This window comes from Pelophylax lessonae (genome assembly GCF_965119305.1).
Source record: "Pelophylax lessonae genome assembly, chromosome: 12".
Lineage (NCBI taxonomy): Eukaryota > Metazoa > Chordata > Amphibia > Anura > Ranidae > Pelophylax > Pelophylax lessonae.
The window spans coordinates 135,634,744-135,654,544 of NC_138779.1; the positions used below are offsets into that span (position 1 = coordinate 135,634,744).

Genomic DNA, 19,801 nt, shown 5'->3' on the forward strand with positions numbered 1-19,801 from the left:
TTCTTTGGGGCGACCAGGAGGCGACCGCCATAGACTTCAATGTTATGAAGTCCGTGGCGGCCGCTCCGAGGTCGCGGCGCGCTGCTCGCACCGCGACCTCGGAGGTCGCGGTCCGAAGTAGCGTCGCCCCAGTGTGAACGGGGGCTAAAACTCTCCAACAACACATACAGATTTAAAAACAAACTGTTTTAAAAAACAAACAAATTTTATTCAAAAGACATAAAAACATATCAATATCTAAAACATAGGCACAGATAACTGTCATTCTCTATTGCTCTATACGGATAAATCACAGATGGGATGACCTCGGAGGTGTAAAAACTGTCAAATATAGCAATATAGCAGATACTATCTGGATTATAAATGCTCAACATGTTTCGCGGGAAAGTTACCGCTTCTTCATGGAGCTTTATCATCATCAGGAAGAGCAGAGATCAATATGTAACACTGAAAAACAGTGATCAAAGATTAAATGTTTGAAAAACTATAAAACAACATTGCATATACAGTATATATATATATATATATATATATATATATATAGCATGTGATATAGCATGTGAAGTCTTTCCGTGTTCTCTCTTACCCCCAGTGAAGCCACACCCAAGAGCCCGGGGTAGATAGTCTCACTCGGCGAATGCGGGAATCCCAACCCTCAAAGGAGGGAAACAAATACAGGGTTCTTTGTCTGTTAATAAAGTACATGTATTATAGTTTTTTTTGCCGCAGATAGCAACACCATATGAATATATAAATATAAATAAATAAAAATGGTGTTTCTATCTGGGGCAAAATACTATAATACGTGTACGTATTTCCCTTACCCCGGGATTCACCGGGGGTAAGAGAGCACACGGAACAACTTCACATGCTATGTGTATATATATGCAATGTTGTTTATAGTTTTTCAAACATTTAATCTTTGAACATTTTTTTTCAGTGTTACATATTGATCTCTGCTCTACCTGATGATGTAGTAAAGCTCCTGAAGAAGCGGTAACTTTCCCACGAAACATGTTGAGTACTTATAATCCAGATGGTATCTGCTAAATTTGACAGTTGTGACATCTCCGAGGTCATCCAATCTGTGATTTATCCTTATAGAGCAATAGAGAATGACACAGTTATCTGTGCCTATGTTTTAGATATTGATATGTTTTAATATGTCTTTTGAATAAAAATTTGTTAATGTTTTAAAACAGTTTGTTTTGTCAAGCCTTTGTACGGTACCATTAAAGTCCATACATGCCTCTAAATCCCCCCACTCTCGAAAAATAACAAACTTGTCATACTTATCTGCTCTGCGCAATGGTTTTGCACTGAGCAGCTCTGATCCTCTATGGCTCCGCACCTCCCCACACCAAGTGCCCCCATTAGAGGCGGCTTTCAACGGGGGCACTCTTGTGAGCTTGCTACCAAGCCGTCCTGTCTGCGTCTATTGACACAACAGGGCAGCTTGGCCCCAGCCCCTTGTCACAGGGTTTGATTGACAGCTGGGGGAGCCAATGGCTCCTGCTGCCGTCAATCTGCCCAGTGAGGAGGTAGAGAGCTGCTGCTCTCATGCACAGAGCTGGATCAAAATAGGGCTCAGGTAAGTATAAGGGGGGGGGGGGGACGCAGGAGGTTTTTCACCCTAATGTATAGAATGTATTAAGGTAAAAAACCATTAGGGTTTAGAAACACTTTAATTAAATTAAAGAGTAAAAGGATAAATACAAATGTTGTAATATAGAAATCCTTCTATGGTCAATAAGTAATAAGGTGTATTTATAAGGCTACAGTCACACCACCACCGGCGAGAATCTTCTAGTTCTAATCGCTGCTTGCACATCTTGTACTCTGTACAAATCAATGGCTAGCGCTGCTGCCATTTGCATGTACGCTCATCTGAGCGGTTATATATAATTAGAGCTTCCAACCAACAACGAGCACAAGACAGAGTGCATCCAGGGTCTGCGTTTCTGCAGAGTTCTGGCTGCACACAAACTGGCCGAAGCTAATCAGTCAGTTTGTATGCGGCCTTAGCACAGAGTGCTGCTGCATCCAGAGGAGGACTTAGCTGTCCCTGAACGCAGCAAACCATGTACCCTTAATGGCCTGTGTGAATAAAACCTAACATTACTTGAAAAAAAAAAAAAGGTATTAGGTTGTGCATCTTAAAATATACCAAACAGTGATCTAAAATAATAAAAATATGAGCAGAGTGTGTGTTTAAAAAGGTAGAGGACTGAAAAAAAAAATCAAAAATGTCAAAGTAACACAATTCTTAAAATGGAACTAAAGGCAAAACGTATTTTTTTTCATTTTGGAAAGAGTAGAAGGGGGGGTTAAGACCTCCATCAATTTTTCTTTGCTGTGTGTGTCCCATTGGGGAGCTTTCCCTTCACTTCCTGTTCCATAGCCAAAACAGGAAGTGAGAGGAAATCCCTCCAAAGTGAGGAAACCCCAGTGTGTCACTAGGGTCACCAGAACTAGTGTCCCCATTGGAAGATTTCCTCTCTATAATGTTCCATATACACTAGGAACTGCATGTGAACCACACAGGATCATGCTGCATGTTTCAGTGCACTGTGATTGCAGCCTATTCATTTTGCAAGGCATGAAATCACACTGCACTGCACCAAAAGTAGTGCACGCACTGCAACCGGATCTCATGGTACAAGATCCGGTGAGGGCAAACGCACTCCATTTGCAACCTGCATTTGGGATGTTGTTAACTTTCCACTGACACCCGCTGCAGATGGCAAGGGCAGTGCAATATGAATGCGGGAAACTGGCAGAGAACGTGGGTTTCCCACACAGTGTTCTAGTGTTAACAGGCATTGCTTGTCAGCGTGATCAAACCACATTTATATTTTAAGTAAAAAAAAAAAAAAAAAAGTATAAAAAGTATCTCTTGCTTGCCATGAGTGAAAAGGCACTTCTACCTTACGTGATGTAAGACTACAGGTGCTCTGAGTGCCATATCATTAGAAACTGCAATGAGTCAACAAAACAAAATATCTGGAATTGCAATGATGTAAGAAGATCAGGAAGTCACAACCAGAAAGCAGAGCCTGCGTACGTAAGCAAATATGGCCACCCCCGTGTACATATACAATTACAAATTGTGCTCATGGTATAGTGTAGGTTTTTGTCATTATACAGTATGTGCTTTGTTGCAGTGTTGTGAAAAAACACGATGGGGTCTGTTTATAAAGCAGAGGATGTGGTTTTTACGAACATTCACTGATGGAGAATCAATCACTTCTATTCAAAACACATACACTACGATGATTCTCCATCAGAGAATGATGACGGTAACATTCTCTGCTTCATAAATAGACCCCTGTGTGTTTTCTGCCGTACACGCCGTATAAAGACCCATAGGGAATTAAGGGCAAGGCACGATAACACACATACAATGTATAGGGAAGTAAAAACTTTCTTGCAACCTTACACAAAACGCTGTGTCAACAAGCATGCTTTAAAGAGTAGCTCCACTTTTGCTGAGGAAAAAATATTCCCCTCTGGGTAATCTGTGTACGTAGCAAGGATTTTAACAAACTGTTGCAGATTCCTACCTTTTGTTTTTCTGGAGAAATAGAGGTTTGTTTGTCTGTGTCCATGTGTGTGAGTCTGTATGGGAATGGTTTTATAATTATCAATCCGCTGCTGCACCTGCAGGGCTCTAATGAGGAAAATTGCAGGGTCTGCATCCCTTTAGACATGATTTCCTTTGGGAGTATCTTACCAAAAATTAAATTTTTGTTGCAGGGGATACACAAAATCGATGTTGTATCCTAGTGCAGACTTCTGGGAAGATCAGTGAGCAAGCAGGAAATTACATTTTCAGGGGGCGTTCTGTATACCATCTGTGTACAGAACTCCTCCAGGTAGCCATATTGCATTTTACAGAGAATTATGGCGCTCTTCCACTGCATGGAACTGAACGGTTCGGCTCGCTTTTCCACTGCATGGTAACCGCATGGTACGGTGTTGGAACGGTTCGGTACGGTACGGCGGCGCTTTTCCACTGCATGGAACCGAACGGTACGGCTTGCTTTTGTGCTTTTCCACTGCATGGTACCGCATGGTACGGTGTTGGAACGGTTCGGTATGGTACGGCGGCGCTTTTCCACTACATGGAAACGAACGGTACGGCTCGCTTAAACAGTACCATCTCGGTTGTGGTTCCAAGAGGGCCATACCGGTACCATATCCCACAATCCTTTGCATGCAGCCTTGACTGTTTGTCACTACTAGCCACTGATTGGTCAGAGAATCGTTGTTATCCCACCCACTTACTATTAGTGGAAAAGCCAACCGTACCAAACCGTTCCAACACCGTACCATGCGGTACCATGCAGTGGAAAACCAAACCGAGCCAAGCAGGGCCAAGCAGGGCTGAGTGGAGCCGACCTGGTACTTGCAGTGGAAAAGTGCCATTACTGCCTGCAGTTAAAAAAGGAAAGGTAATTTTTAATAACATTCAATTACAATATGACTTGTGTCACAATTGTATACGCCATATTATTATTTTTTTTTTATTTGCTAATTTTTTTTCCCATGAAAGTGGAGTTTGCCTTTAATTTACAGGAATGAATGTGAAAATTCATGTAGTGCTGCGCAGACCTCCTTCCATACCAACAGGGACATAAACAAATCTTGCAGGGGTTCTAGCCTTTATTATATAAAAGAAAATGATTTAGATGTGTCTCTGTTACTTTGACAGATGACTTCTCTTCCTGTCTGCTGAAATATTGTCAGCGGTAGGGAAGGGAGGGGAAATCTCTCCTAAAGGAGCCCCAGATAGCAGTAAAAACCTGATGTCTGTTTCAGTAAAACACAAATGTGAAAAAAAAAAAACTTGACAGCGGAACTTCTAACCCTTTTCTACTCTATCCAAAAATGAAGAAACAATATTTAGCTGGACACACACTTTAAATAGCCGATAACACAGACAAAGGAAAATGGACAATCAAGTTATATAGAAGGTGCATATTTTATTTTCTGTATTTACCACGGTTGTGAAAATGAAAGTTTTTTATATCTATAAAAACCAATGTCATCACCGATGTAAAACCAGCTTCAATATAAGTAGAAGATTCACAACATATAGTTTGGCCTGCTCCAACTCTAGCGCGAACGTATTTCAATCCACAAGGGGATTAATCACGGAGTCCTGTATATCTATTAGGGTAAAGCAGCCCATAGATTATGCAAATTTCTTTCCTTCCACCATGGATTTGTGTGTTTGATTCCTCAGCGTTAAAGGGGGAATTTCTCCCGCCACTCTACTGTGTTTTGACAAGGTGGCCGATATTGCTGATATTTCGGGAAAGTGCTGTACCGGAGTGATGACTGCAGCTAGAGGCATCACCCCGGTACCGGCATCCATAGCCGACGGTCGGCTGTCTTGTAATGACAACCGATGCGGCTGAGAAGCCACTCAGTTGTCATTACAGGGAGCGGGAGGGGACGTCCTCCCCTGTGTATCTTAACCACTTTAGCACTGCTCACATTGCTGCTACTGCAGCAATGTGGCTCGTTATCGTCAAGCGACGTAGACCTACGTCGCTGGACCCCGCTTGTGGGCGGCGCGCGCGCGCCGCCGGAGGCTCGCTCCCGCTGTTTTCAGTCAAAGCGGGAGTCGGGCCAGGGGAGGAGCGGCGGCGATCGCCGCCGCTCTTCCCCGATCGTCGGGGAATCTAGTTTGGAGATCCGCCCGCTTGTGTAAACAGAGCGGGCGGATCTCCTATGTGACAAGGAGTGACAGATTGCAGTGTTCAGCATAGTTGAACATGCGATCTGTCCTTGTGTCACTCAGTCACCTCCCCCCCCACACGTTAGTAAGCACCAGGCATACATTAACCCCTCCCTCTCCAATAAAATTAACCCCTTCCCTGCCAGTGTCATTTTTACAGTAACAGTGCATATATATAGCACTGATTACTGCAGTAATGTCACTGGTACCCCCAAAAGTGTCAAAAATGTCAGTCAAGGGTCCGATCTGTCCGCCGCAATGTCGCAGTCCCGCAAAAAAAAAAATCGCAGATCGCCACCATTACGTGTTAAAAAAAAACAACAAAAATGACAGAAATCTTTCGCTTAGTTAGTAAACGCAATAACTTTTGCGCAAACCAATCAAAATACGCTTATTGTGATTTTTTCTACCAAACATATGTAGCAGAAAACAAATTGGCCAAAAATTTAAAAAAAATTGGATTTTTACATTTTTGGGGGGGGGGGGGGGGAATTTCATATAAAAATTTTTTAAAAATATTGTTATTTTTTCAAAATAAACGCTCTTTTTTTGTTTATAGCGCAAAAAGTAAAAATCGCACAGGTGATCAAATACCACCAAAACCAAAAGAAAGCTCTGTTTGTGGGACAGAAAGGACGTAAATTTTGTTTGGGTACGGTGTCGCACGACCGCGCAATTGTCAGTTAAAGTTGCACAGCGCCGAATCGCAAAAAGTGGCCTGGACGTAAGACAGCTAAATCCTCCGGTGGTAAAGTGGTTAAGCCAGCCATAGATAGATTGAATCTTAGCCGGTTCAGCAGGGATCAGCTAAGATTTGATCCTGCCATGGGCAGGCTGGTTGCGGACAAGACAAGAGAAGGGCGCACCGACCTAGTGCAATACCATATGATATTTATTATAAAATAGGTAAAATGACATCTTCAAGCTTGCCTGTCACAACTAAGCATCACAGTCCTGTGGTCTCTGGACAGCTGAAGGGACTCTCTCTTTTTCGCTTGTTTATAGCGTACTCTTGTGAGTAGAATATATGTTGTTTTACCTATTTTTTAATAAATATCTTATGGTATTGCACTAGGTCGATGCGCCCTTCTCTTGTCTTTTAGCATGGCAAAAATGTTGATATGCACAGTCTGTGGTGCACCTTTTAGGAACAATTCATTATTTGGATGCTCAACATGCAAGGCAAAGTAGGAGAACACAGTATACATAGAACATCTTCTGAATGGTCTGAAATTGTGAGCTGGGTACCCCAGGGCTCTGTCCTGGGACCAGTTCATAAATTATACAGAGCTTGGAAAAACTTAACAACAGGATACAGCAACCTTACAAGAAGTCCTAGCTAAAATACAGGGGTGGGCAGCTACGTAGCAGATGAAGTTCAATGTAGAAAACGTAAAGGAATTGGAAGCTAAACATATGAATACAAGTTACTCACTAGAGGGAAAATTGAGGGGGAATCGAGGATAGAAATGGATCTGGGGGTTCCGATAGATGACAGACCCAGTAATAGCATGCAATGCCAAGCTGCAGAAAGCAAGACCAGCAGTCTATTAGCATGCATTAATAAGGGTATTTACTCGAGAGATAAAGTGGAATTTTACCACTTTACAAAACTCTGGTTCAGCCACGTCTTGAGTATGTTCTCCAGTGTGGCCACTGGTCCTCTGGAAGGTTGTCCTTGAAGTGGCAAAGATTCAGAGAAGGACAACAAAGCTAATATGGGGCCTGGAGGATCTCAGTTATGAGGAATGACTACTATAAACATTATTCTTCCTGGAGAAAAGTTGCTTAAGAGGGGATATGATTGCAATATATAAATATTTAAATAGGGACTCTAGCATTGGGAAGAAACTGTTTAACCCAAAGACTCTAAAGAAGACACACAGACACACAATGAAGCTGGTCGAAAATCGGCTCAATCTTAAACTGCGTAAGGGGTTCTCTACTGTTAGAATAGTAAGGATGTGGAACTCCCTTTCATAGTTGGTGGTGTCAGCGGGGACTGTAGCGAAGTTAAAAAAAAAACTCTTGGATGTGTTTTTCAGCAAATACAACGTGCAGGGATATGGAAAATGGTTGTAACATAAACACACACACACTCCGGTTGAACTGGATGGACTCATGTCTTTATTCAACCTTACCAGCTATGTAAAGTCAGTGTACGAGCATAAAACAATCTATGTGCACATGCAGATCCACATTCCAAGTGTACCTTGACCATTCCTCCCTGCTGCTTTCTTTTACTGTGGAAAATAAACTGCTCTGTGTATCTCTTCCTGAGATGAATTGGTTCAGAATAAAAACGAATGGTGATGGCAGCTCAACTGTCACATATAAACGAGGAAGAGAGTGATCCACTTCCATATTCCATATTCTGTATGCAGTGTTTTGGAGGGGGTTTCTTTTCACGTATGCCAGGTGACATGACAGGTAGAACACTGCATACAAAATTGTCCATCTGACCTCAATCTTTCGCTGTCCTGATTCTGTCATAATGGAGCTTTCTGTTAATCGCTTCCAAACCGGGGGCGATTTCCGTCATTCCTCTCCTACATGTAAAAATCATAATTTTTTTTGCTAAAACTTTTACTTAGAACCCCAAAACATTATATATATATTTATTTATTTCCTTTTTCTTTAGCAGAGACCCTAGGAAATAAAATGGCGGTCATTGCAATTTTTTATGTCACACGGTATTTGCGCAGTGTTTTTGGAAGAAAACACTTTCATGAGTTAAACAAAATCAAAACAGTAAAGACAGTCCAAGTTTTCATATAATGTGAAAGATTATGTTACGTTGAGTAAATAGATACCTAACATGTCACACTTTAAAATTGTGCACACTCATGAAATGGCGCCAAATTTTGGTACTTAAAAATCTCCATAGGCTACGCTTTAAAATGTTTTTCAGGTTACCAGTTTAGAGTTACAGAGGAGATCTTGTTCCTAGAATTATTGCTCTCTTTCTAACGTTCGTGGCAATACCTCATATGTGTGGTGTGAACGTTGTTTACATATGTGGGCGTGACCTACGTCTGTGTTAGCTTCTGCGTGCGAGCACGAGGGGACAGGGGCGCTTTAATATTTTTTTTTTTTTTACATTTTTACATTTTCCCTTTCATTTTTTTTTGTTAATCACTTTTATTCCTATTACAAGGTAAACATCTCTTGTAATAGGAATAGGGCACGACAAGTCCTCTTTACAGAGAAATAGATCTCTCCTCTAGGCTAGAAAGCCTGAGATACAAAAAAAAAAAAAACAAAACAAAAAAACATCTCAGGCTTTCCAGCCAAACACACGGCAGTGTTTACAACTGCCGAGGCTGGACGTGACATCATAACGTCACGCCCCGCCTCCGAGAGTCATAGGGATGACCGGGGGACCATCTGGTCCTCGGTCAGCTCTATGGTATACTTTCGTCAGCGGCGGATTTCTTCTTCTTCGCACGTGTGAGCTGGTAGAAGCACCAGAGAGGATAGCGGGGGGCAGGGATGTCCCCTCCCACCACCTGTAAAAACAATCAAGTGGCTGAACTGCCACTATTATTGTTTTTACTGTGCAGGGAATCTCCGGCAGAAATAAAAGATCTCTGAATGATGCCTGTAGCTGCAGGCATTAATTAGATATCTCCACTAAAAGCGCAAGACATAATATGACGTTCAGCAGTATGGAAGTGTTGAACAAGCAGCAGGCAATTCAGCAGGTGCACTTCACATATACCCTATACACTGGGCATCAATAAATGGCGGGCCGTGACCCACGGTACGCGTCCGGCCCGAGCTACTGCTCTATCTGGACTGCCGCGCCCGCGCCATTTAGCTGACACTTTTGTCCCCAGCCTCCACCGATGTCATTAGCAGACCGGATCGGACTGGGGGTGGGACCAGCACTGCATGGAGAGAGGCAGGTGCCTGAATTAACTTTTCACATTAACCAGGAGGTGATTGGCTGCTAGGAGGCGGTCCTAGGAACCAATCACCAACTTGCTAATATGAAAGGGTAACTCGGCAGCTCCCGCACCCCATCCAGTAATGCTGTCCCACCTCCTTCTAAGGCAGGAGAGTAAAGGGAGGAAAGGACATGGCTGTGAACTTGTGAAGGATGGGGAGCAGTGCTGTGTGTGTGGGATATGAAAGGGCAGTGCTGCTAGGAGGCGGTCCTAGCAACCAGTCACCAACTTGTTGGCTCTTAACTGCACTGAAATACAAGGTGCGGTTTCCCGCACATGCAAATTGCATAGTACAAATGCACCATGCAGTTTCTATGCGGTTGCATTTTTAAAAAGGTGTCAGGGCCTTTTCCCAGCAGAAAACTCAGTTTTTATTCAAATGAATAGGCTGTCGTGCCTTCACATCTGGGCTGTGATGTAAGGAATCTGAGTCATAGCACAAAAATGCGATTTGGACCTGTGCTGGAAAAATGTTTTAATATTCAGACCTCCATGAATTTTAATTCAATACCCCTGCTATACACGTATACAGTTTAAATAAAATCATTAATAATTTAAATGTAATCATTATATGTTCATTTTCAGTCTACCGCTAAACAGGTCAAAGGTTATGTAAGAGCAGGATAATCAATTTTAAAGACATTCATTTGCCTGACATGAATATTTATGTGTATAAAAACAGACTGCCTCTCTAAGGTTTAAGCCATTGGACTGACCTAATAGATGGAATCAGCACAAACTGACTGTCCTTTCCATGGGTAACAATATATTTTCGGAGCCTTATGATATGTCCAATGTGATAACAGGAAGTAATCAGCCTTTGAGACACCGATTAAATCCTAATTAAACAGCATAGAAGTATCCCTGTCCATAATTAAGATAATTACCAGCTATTTAGAGAATCAGAGACAAAGTGCAGCTCTCAGAGGGGTTTTAGTTATGTTGCTGCGATATGACTGGGCTAATTGTCTGTAAACCCAACAAACAGGTAACATACTGTAGATAAAGTCCCACTTCTGGTTCAGCTCTTCAACTAATACAATGGTAGTGACCAGCTTCACATGGGGGTTTTTAGAAGTATGGTGTACAAGTTACAGCTATTTTCAGCTGGGTCTGGCGATGATCTCATTGCAATGAGCAGCTTCAAGTGGTTGTAAAATTAAATGTTTGTTTTTTTTATCTTAATGCATTTACTTGTAAGCTCCCCCAACTCCCCCAAATACTTTCCTAAGTATGATCTTGATCCAGGGCTGTGCACTACTCTTCCCCCCCCCCCCCTCTCTCACGGAAAGCTCGGCAGCAGCAGGAGCTCTTGGCCCTGCTGCCATCAATCAACTCTTATGAGCAGAGTGGGGGGCGGGCTGAGCCACACTGTGTGTGTCAATAGACACACACAGTGCGGCGTGGGATTGAGCCTACATAAGTCCTGAGCCACACTGTGTGTGTCAATAGACACACACAGTGCGGCGTGGGATTGAGCCTACATAAGTCCACCATAACAAGCAACTTGCTTTGGGGCACTCAGAAAGCAGGAGGAGCCAGAAGCGCTAGTGAGGTACCCCAGAAGAGGAGGATCTGGGCTGCTTTGTTCAATACCATTGCACTGAGTAGGTAAGTATGCCATGTTTGTTATTTTAGAAGAAAAAAAAAAAAAACTCTACACCAAGTTCACTATACCGCTTATGTATTTATACATGTTGATCATATCACCCATTAAGCCCCATTCACACTTGGCAATTTGGAATTGCCAGCAGAATCACAGCGATTCTGTCTGTAATAAGGTGTAATTTTGCTGCAATTGTGTATCAGAATCGCATGAAAATAGCGACAAAACGCGGTTTAAAAGACTCCTGTGGAGCTCTTTGCTTAAAAAAGGAGAAGCAGCTTTTGGGTGACAAACACACATAGGGCAGCTCATCGAGTGAATGGGCTCCTGTATACGCGACATGTGGAAAATGTGGAAATTGTGCTTTTTAAAAAAAAAATCACAAGCAAGAACGCTTGCTACAGCTACACAAGCTCTGAAAAAGACCTTATTTGCCCCTTTTAAGAGAGAATAAACTCAGTTAAGCTAATAATTCCTCTCTCTCTCTCTGGAGTCTATACCTCTTAATACAAGAAAGTATTTTGCTAGCTTTAGAAACTGCAGCCTGGCATAGCATGCCATTATTAAAGGGTTACTTCACTTTTACCAAAAAACTGCCTATGCAGAAAAGGGATGTCTGTAGATAAAAACAAACTGTGCAGTTCTGACTTGAATAATGACCTTTACTATAGGTGTAGGCCAGGGGTGTCAAACGTAATTTAATCGCGGGCCGCATCAGCATTATGATTACCCTCAAAAGGGCCGGTTGGATCTGTAAGACTAGATGTCAAGAGCATCCCCTACCCTTACATAAGATGTCAAGAGCCTCTCAAATGTTGATTCCCCCACCCTCCCTTACATCACAGTTAACCTCCCTTACCTTGTGGTGCTGCTAGGAAGAAGCTGGAGGCATTGCTGGAAAGCAGAAAGTGTAAGGTCTGGAGGAGGACTGGAGCTCTCCTGCAGCTACAGGAGAGGTACGAGGGCCACATAAAATGGCCTGGAGGGCCGGATTCGGCCCACGGGCCTTGTGTTTGACACCTGTGGTGTAGGCTATTTAGATACCTAATAAAGCCTGACTGGAATACTCCCAAGATGTTGCTAAGAGAGGCTTAGGCCAGCCATAGACGGTTTGAATCTTGGCCGGTTGCTGCTGAACCATTGTACCAATGGTACTAATGTACCAAGTCGATCGATTGATAAACTTGGGTACAACCAGCCTGCCAGATTCGCTTGCGATTATCACAAGCGCCTGCTATAGCCACTAGTGATAATTACTGTCTTCTCCCGGAGGGGACAGCTAGAATGTAAGATGCATGTATGTTTTTAGCCCCCAAGTGCATAGCTTTACATTTATCAACAATAAACCTTGTTTGCCACATATTAGGCAAATTAAACAGTGCATTGAAGTCTGCTTGAAAGTTGGAGATTTCCAGTAAAGGACATTATTCCACTTCATAGCTTGATGTGCTAGGTGATCTGCAAACACTGAAATGGTAATCCAGGACTCTATATCATTTATAAAGCAAGGGTCCCAACACTGAACCTTAAGGTACCCCAATAATAACCTTAGACCATGTAGAGTAAGAATCATAAACCACTATTTTCTGAATACGGTCTTTTAGCCAGTTTTCTATTCATTTATAAACTGAATTTTCTAAGCCTGTAGACTTTATCTCATATGTTAGGCATGTGTGGGGAACTGTGTCAAACGCTTCGGCAAAATCCAATGACTGCGCACCAGTGCATAAAGAAAGGTCCATAAAGACATGGATGAGCAAGTTTGGGGAGGAGGAACTTGACTATCCTGCACAGAGTCCTGACCTCAACCCGATGGAACACCTTGCGATGAATTAGAGCACAGACTGCGAGCCAGGCCTTCTCTACACTCTCAGTGCCTGACCTCACAAATGCACTTCTGGAGGAATGATCAAACATTCCTATTGACACACTCCTAAACCTTGTGGACAGCCTTCCCAGAAGAGTTGAAGCTGTTATAGATGCAAAGGATGGCCAAACTCAATATTGAACCCTACAGTCTAAGACTGGGATGCCATCAAAGTTCATGTGGGTATACAGGCAGGTGTCCCAATACTTTCTGCAGTATAGTTTATAAACACAGCCACTCCTTTGTATTGTTTTTTGCTTACCTCCTCGTAAAAAGAAATCAGGTTTGTTTGACAACTTCTGTTTTTCATAAATCCATGCTAACTATTGTTTAAAGGCTTCGCTGTACTCTGGGTGGCAGCGGAGGCACCCAAGAGCCGATACGTAAATCGGCTTCAGGTGCTGACATCGCGGGTTCCCTGGACAGGTAAGTTCTACTATTTAAAAGTCAGCAGCTACAGTATTTGTAGCTGCTGACTTTTCATTTTTTTTAAGGGGGGCAGAACTCTGCTTTCAAGAGTCTCTAAAAATTTGAAAAAATGGCTTCGATAGAATAGCTCAACTCTTTGAGGACCAGTGGGCGTAAGCTATCAGGTCCAGGTACTTTACAGGTACAGGTTTCTGGACCGTGTCAATTTTGAGCCACTAAGGATCATTTAGGCTCTGTCAAAATTATCCCCAGTAAAGTGGTTGTAAACATCAGGTATGAAATATGAACAATGCAAAACCATCAACCCAGGGTATCATGTCTGTCTCCTGCTATGTCACTTCTGACAAGTTTTCCTGACACCAAGAGGAAAATGGTGACAGGTGTAGGATCTCCAGCAGAATAACTCAGCTCTGTTCCTGTGAGCTGTGTGGAGGGGGTGTATCTCTTCCCTACAATCAGCTCTCAGAGCTCTGCAGAGTATATTTTCAGCTTCCCGTTACCATTATGACCATGACCATGACCATGACCATGACCATTAACAGATGTAGAGAATAGAGAGCTGCAGATAAACAGGTACAACTTATGCAGGAGGATTTGTTTCATCTCTGTGTATCACCTGAGGCCAGTCACTCCACTGGGTATATGTAAGGTTTTACAACCACTTTAAGGACTTGAGCTCCCTCATTTTTCTTTGTATACACAGAGCTGAAGAAGGCATTTAATACATTTGCCTTCTCTTTGTCCCCATTCACCAACTCAAAATTATCTTGCAAAGGGCCTACATGCGCAGATCTAACTTTTTTTCTGTTGATATATTTGAAGAATTTTTGGGTGTGTATCCTACTCTCTTTTGCAACCTGTCATTCCTTTTAAATTTTTGTGGCCTTGATTTCATTTTTACATTTTCTGTTCTATTCCTTGTAACTTTCAAATGGTGATAGTGTTCATTCATTTTATATTTGAATATTTTTCATTTTAATTTATTTTTTATATTTATATATATATATATATATATATATATATATATATATATATATATATATATATAAATATATTTACATTTTATATTTTTCTTAAATTTTGTATTTTTTAAATGCTGCTTTTGTATTATTTATAGCTATTTTAGCTTTAGGTGGGAGCCACATAGGTTTTATTTTTAGCCTTTCAAACCCAATGCCCCTGGGAATATACTTTGCAGTCAGTTTGGAGCATTATTATTTCTGTATATACCTAAATCTCTACATTCTGGCCACAGCTTCACTTTAAGATGCACACTTGGGTCCATATGAGTTTGCAAGTTATTAAACTGAATTATTTAAAGCGGAGCTCAAGGCCCCCCCCCCCCCAAAAAACTTAAAAGTCAGAAGCTACAAATACTGTAGCTGCTGACATTTAATATACTTACCTGTCCAGTGATCCCGCAATATTGGCCCCCCAGCCGATTTTTCAATTTCAATTAAGTAAATTGACCAATCCTGTTCTAAGGTTACCACAGAATGTTGTAAACACTGAGCAGCAGGAATTGGTGGGTGCTTTAAACATGTGTAAGAACAGTGACTTCCTGTAGCTCCGCACTGAGCTTCCTGTCAAATGCAGCAAGCACAACGCGGGGTCCTCTAGTATATCCACGTTGGCTATATGTTTTATAGCCACTGCTATCTTATTCCAAAATGGCCGCACTCTTTTACATCCCCAAAAAATATGCACCATATTTCCATCCTCCAATCCACACCGCCAGCATTTTCCTGAGACCGCCTCTTTTATTCTGTGTAATAGTGATGGGACTCTATACCATCTGGTTAGAATTTTATACCCTGTCTCTTGGATCTTACAATCTAGTGACGATTGATGAACTAATCTCAGGATCTTATTTATCTGCTCTTTTGACCACACGGTATTTAACTCCTGCTCCCATTTTTGGATAAACGCCAATTGTTGGTCTCCCTCATCTTCTGACAATTGTGTATAGAACCTTGAGATCAAATGGCCCTTCGCGTTACCTGTTCTACACATATTTTCCAGATCCGTTAGCTCTCGTGGTGCATACCCTTTCTGCCGAACTGATCTAATATAATTATACAACTGATAAAGGCTGAAATAATCTAGCGATTCTCCTGCACCTGTCCTAAGTTCTTCTAGTGAGGGCATAGGTCCATTTTGCCATATTCTTTGGAAACAGACAGTGATCCCAACTTACGAGTTGTGGTGTGGGAAGGTCAACGAGATTTTCAAGATGGAAGAACTGTCCGCCATATTGGGAAATTCAGAGGATCAAGTTAAGTTGAGATGGAGACCCTGGGTGCAATACTTGGAAGCCAATTCTTCTTAAAGGGAGTTTAAGAGAGGGTCACCCTGGGCGGAGCCTGGTCCAGGCTGCGGGGGGACGGTCCCCATACCCCTTCTGGCGTACGGTAATATAGTATGGAATACATCTTCATACGAAGAAATGTTGGGAATGAGTGCATAAAAGTATAAAAACTTTTTTTTTTTTTTGTGTTTTTTGGTTTAATTGGGGGGAGGAGGGAGGGGGAGGTAAGGGGGTGGGGTTTGGTCAGATCATGACAATGTTTGTTTCAAATGTATGTATATATAAAAAATCACCAATAAAGATATAAATTAAAAAAAAAAAAGAACAGTGACTTCCAGCAGTCTCATGTAATGACTTCAGTCTATGACCGTCTCCTGAAGCATTTCCACATTCTCTGAAATCTCCCATAGCATGTTCACAGTCTCTGACTATCTTCTGTTGCACATCTACAGTCTCTGACAGGTGTCCATAGCATTATATTCACTGAATATTATACAGTATGCTGACCTTTGGTGCAGGGGCTGCATTTGGAACCATCAATATAAAGTAAGTTAACCACCCCTGATCTAAAAGCATCTATGCACATGTAAAGTACATAGCCAACCTCAATTAAATGACTAATATTCGTTCTTAATTGCTGATCACTAAATGCAGTAACCCTTATCAACGAATCAGAATCCAACCACTGGTTACATTTAAAAACAAATGTTCAATTACTGCAGAAAAAAATATGAAAGTACAAGCCTACCCTGATGACTCAGAAGGAGATGCACTCCCTTGATGAACTTCATATTGCTTTACCATCGCCCGCACGCTCCAGTATGGGTTCCCAATCTCTTCATCCACACTGCTGTTCCTAGGGAGAAATGTTAATAAGAGGTTACTAATTGTAATACCTGCAAATCAAAGACTTGCAACTGCAGATTGCATTAGGAGTAACTCGAAGAAACAACTGAGTATTCCGCCCCCTTGAACTTTGCGACCTTTTGCCACATTTCAGGCTTCAAACATAAAGATATAAAAAACTGTAATTTTTTGTGAAGAATCAACAAGTGGGACACAGTCATGAAGTGGAACGAAATTCATTGGATATTTCAAACTTTTTTAACAAAAAAAACTAAAAAATTGGGCGTGCAAAATGATTCAGCCCCCTTATGTTAATACTTTGTAGCGCCACCTTTTACTGCGATTACAACTGTAAGTCGCTTGGGGTATGTCTCTATCAGTTTTGCACATCGACAGACTGAAATTTTTGCCCATTCCTCCTTGCAAAACAGCTCAAGCTCAGTGAGGTTGGATGGAGAGAGTTTGTGAACAGCAGTTTTCAGTTCTTTCCACAGATTCTCGATTGGATTCAGGTCTGGACTTTGATTTGGCCATGCTAACACATGGATATGTTTATTTGTGAACCATTCCATTGTAGATTTTGCTTTATGTTTTGGATCATCGTCTTGTTGGAAGACAATTCTCCGTCCCAGTCTCAGGTCTTTTGCAGACTCCATCAGGTTTTCTTCCAGAATGGTCCTGTATTTGGCTCCATCCATCTTCCCATCAATTTTAACCATCTTCCATGTCCCTGCTGAAGAAAAGCAGGCCCAAACCATGATGCTGCCACCATCATGTTTGACAGTGGGGATGGTGTGTTCAGGGTGATGAGCTGTGTTGCTTTTACGCCAAACATAACGTTTTGCATTGTTGCCAAAACGTTAGATTTTGGTTTCATCTGACCAGAGCACCTTCTTCCACATGTTTGGTGTGTCTCCCAGGTGGCTTGTGGCAAACTTTAAACAACACTTTTTATGGATATTTTTAAGAAATGGCTTTCTTCTTGCCACTCTTCCATAAAGGCCAGATTTGTGCAGTATACGACTGATTGTTATTGTATGGACAGAGTCTCCCACCTCAGCTGTAGATCTCTGCAGTTCATCCAGAGTGATCATGGGCTTCTTGGCTGCATCTTTGATCAGTCTTCTCCTTGTATGAGCTGAAAGTTTAGAGGGACGGCCAGGTCTTCGTAGATTTGCAGTGGTCTGATACTCCTTCCATTTCAATATTATCGCTTGCACAGTGCTCCTTGGGATGTTTAAAGCTTGGGAAATCTTTTTGTATCCGGCTTTAAACTTCTCCACAACAGTATCTCGGACCTGCCTGGTGTGTTCCTTGTTCTTCATGATGCTCTCTGCACTTTAAACGGACCTCTGAGACTATCACAGTGCAGGTGCATTTATACGGAGACTTGATTACACACAGGTGGATTCTATTTATCATCATTAGTCATTTAGGTCAACATTGGATCATTCAGAGATCCTCACTGACCTTCTGGAGAGAGTTTGCTACACTGAAAGTAAAGGGGCTGAAAAATTTTGCATGCCCAATTTTTCAGTTTTTTATTTGTTAACAAAGTTTGAAATATCCATTCAATTTTGTTCCACTTCATGATTGTGTCCCACTTGTTGATTCTTCACAAAAAATTACAGTTTTATATCTTTATGTTTGAAGCCTGAAATGTGGCAAAAGGTCGCAAAGTTCAAGGGGGCCGAATACTTTTGCAAGGCACTGTAGCTGTCTTCTACTGTATGTGTAGAATAATGGGATTTTTACCTTATCCGTAAAATCCATTTTTTATAGAATACATCATAGGACACATGAGAGAGTTAATTCTTACACCACTGAGTTATGCTTCAGCTAGGTGATTGGACACCGGCAAATATCAAAACCTCACTTAGTCCTGTATTGTCTGCATGCAATGGAGGTTTTTAAAGGCAGAGCTAGAAGATGATCCTGCATAAAATACAAACCTAAAGCACCTGTGTTTAGATTGGTACAATTCATCTAATGGCTTACACATGTTAAACCTGTTTACATAAAATCTGCACATCTGTTAAGCCCCGGACACGACTCTGTCCTCATACAGCTAAATGCAGCACATATTTTTACTTGTAGATGCAGCTGTGTATTGCCTCGTTGATTACTATAGTGCTGTGTTTAGATGCATACAAAACTAAGCTGTACAGATCTAAATGCAGCATTTTAGATGCCCATGTAAGTGAGCCCTAAATCATAGGTCACAGGACTATTGGGATGACCAAAATCAATCCTACAAGAAGCAGGCAACAGCAAACAGCTAGCAGGCAGACAAAGAACAACCCTCCTGACTGGAACAAAAAGAAGAATAAACTGAGAGGGTCCCTATGAGCATGGGCGTCCGCAGAAATTTTTCCGGGGGGGGGGGTATCATTTTAAGGTCAGCCATGCTCCGCCCCTTTTCAACAATGTCATGAAGGGGAGGGGTTTAGTCATTATCACATAAAGCGCAGGCATTCAAAGGTTTGAGAAACGTGATACAAAAGCAAAGCTGACCCTCTCTGTTTTGGGTCCGTGCAGGCGGCGCATGCATGCACGTGACGTCAGTACGAGCTGTGACATCACATGCCGTGCCTCTGTGCACGGGGCCACAAATCTTCTCAATTTCCTTGCCCCGGGCTTCCCCTCTCTTGGAATGATAGCACCAGAGCCTGGGGCTGAGGACAGTGGTCCACGTGGCTGCTGGTCTCATTCATCGTGTAAGCTGCAACTCGCGAGTATTTATTTTTAAAGTTGAAAAATAGGCCGCTCTATCAGTTTTCAGAGCACTAATCGCCGCTCATGTGACCCGCCGCTTTTCTCCTCCTCTCTGCCTCCCCCCCCCCCCCCCCCAACTGACGTCAGTGGGGAATCCTCTGCTCTGGCCGCTGCAGGTAGCTGTCAGACAGGGAGATGAGAGAGTTGGCGGGCCACATGAGTGGCGATCGGCGCTCTGAAAACTGGTAAAGAATGGCTTTTTTAAAACACAGACACAGGGGCACGGGCACACAGGATTATTAAACAGACGAGACAGGATAGTATAAAGTGGCTT

At 42.2% G+C, this 19,801-nt stretch overlaps 1 protein-coding gene across 2 annotated transcripts in view; it reads right to left on the minus strand.

The window, feature by feature from the left end:
* DIXDC1 (DIX domain containing 1) overlaps positions 1-19,801 on the minus strand; it is a 258,363-nt gene that overhangs the window by 116,002 nt on the left and 122,560 nt on the right. For both annotated transcript variants that reach the window (XM_082273246.1, XM_082273245.1), the window contains exon 5: positions 16,655-16,762. In XM_082273246.1, the coding sequence (XP_082129372.1) occupies positions 16,655-16,762 (108 nt within the window). The remainder of the gene's footprint in view (positions 1-16,654; positions 16,763-19,801) is intronic.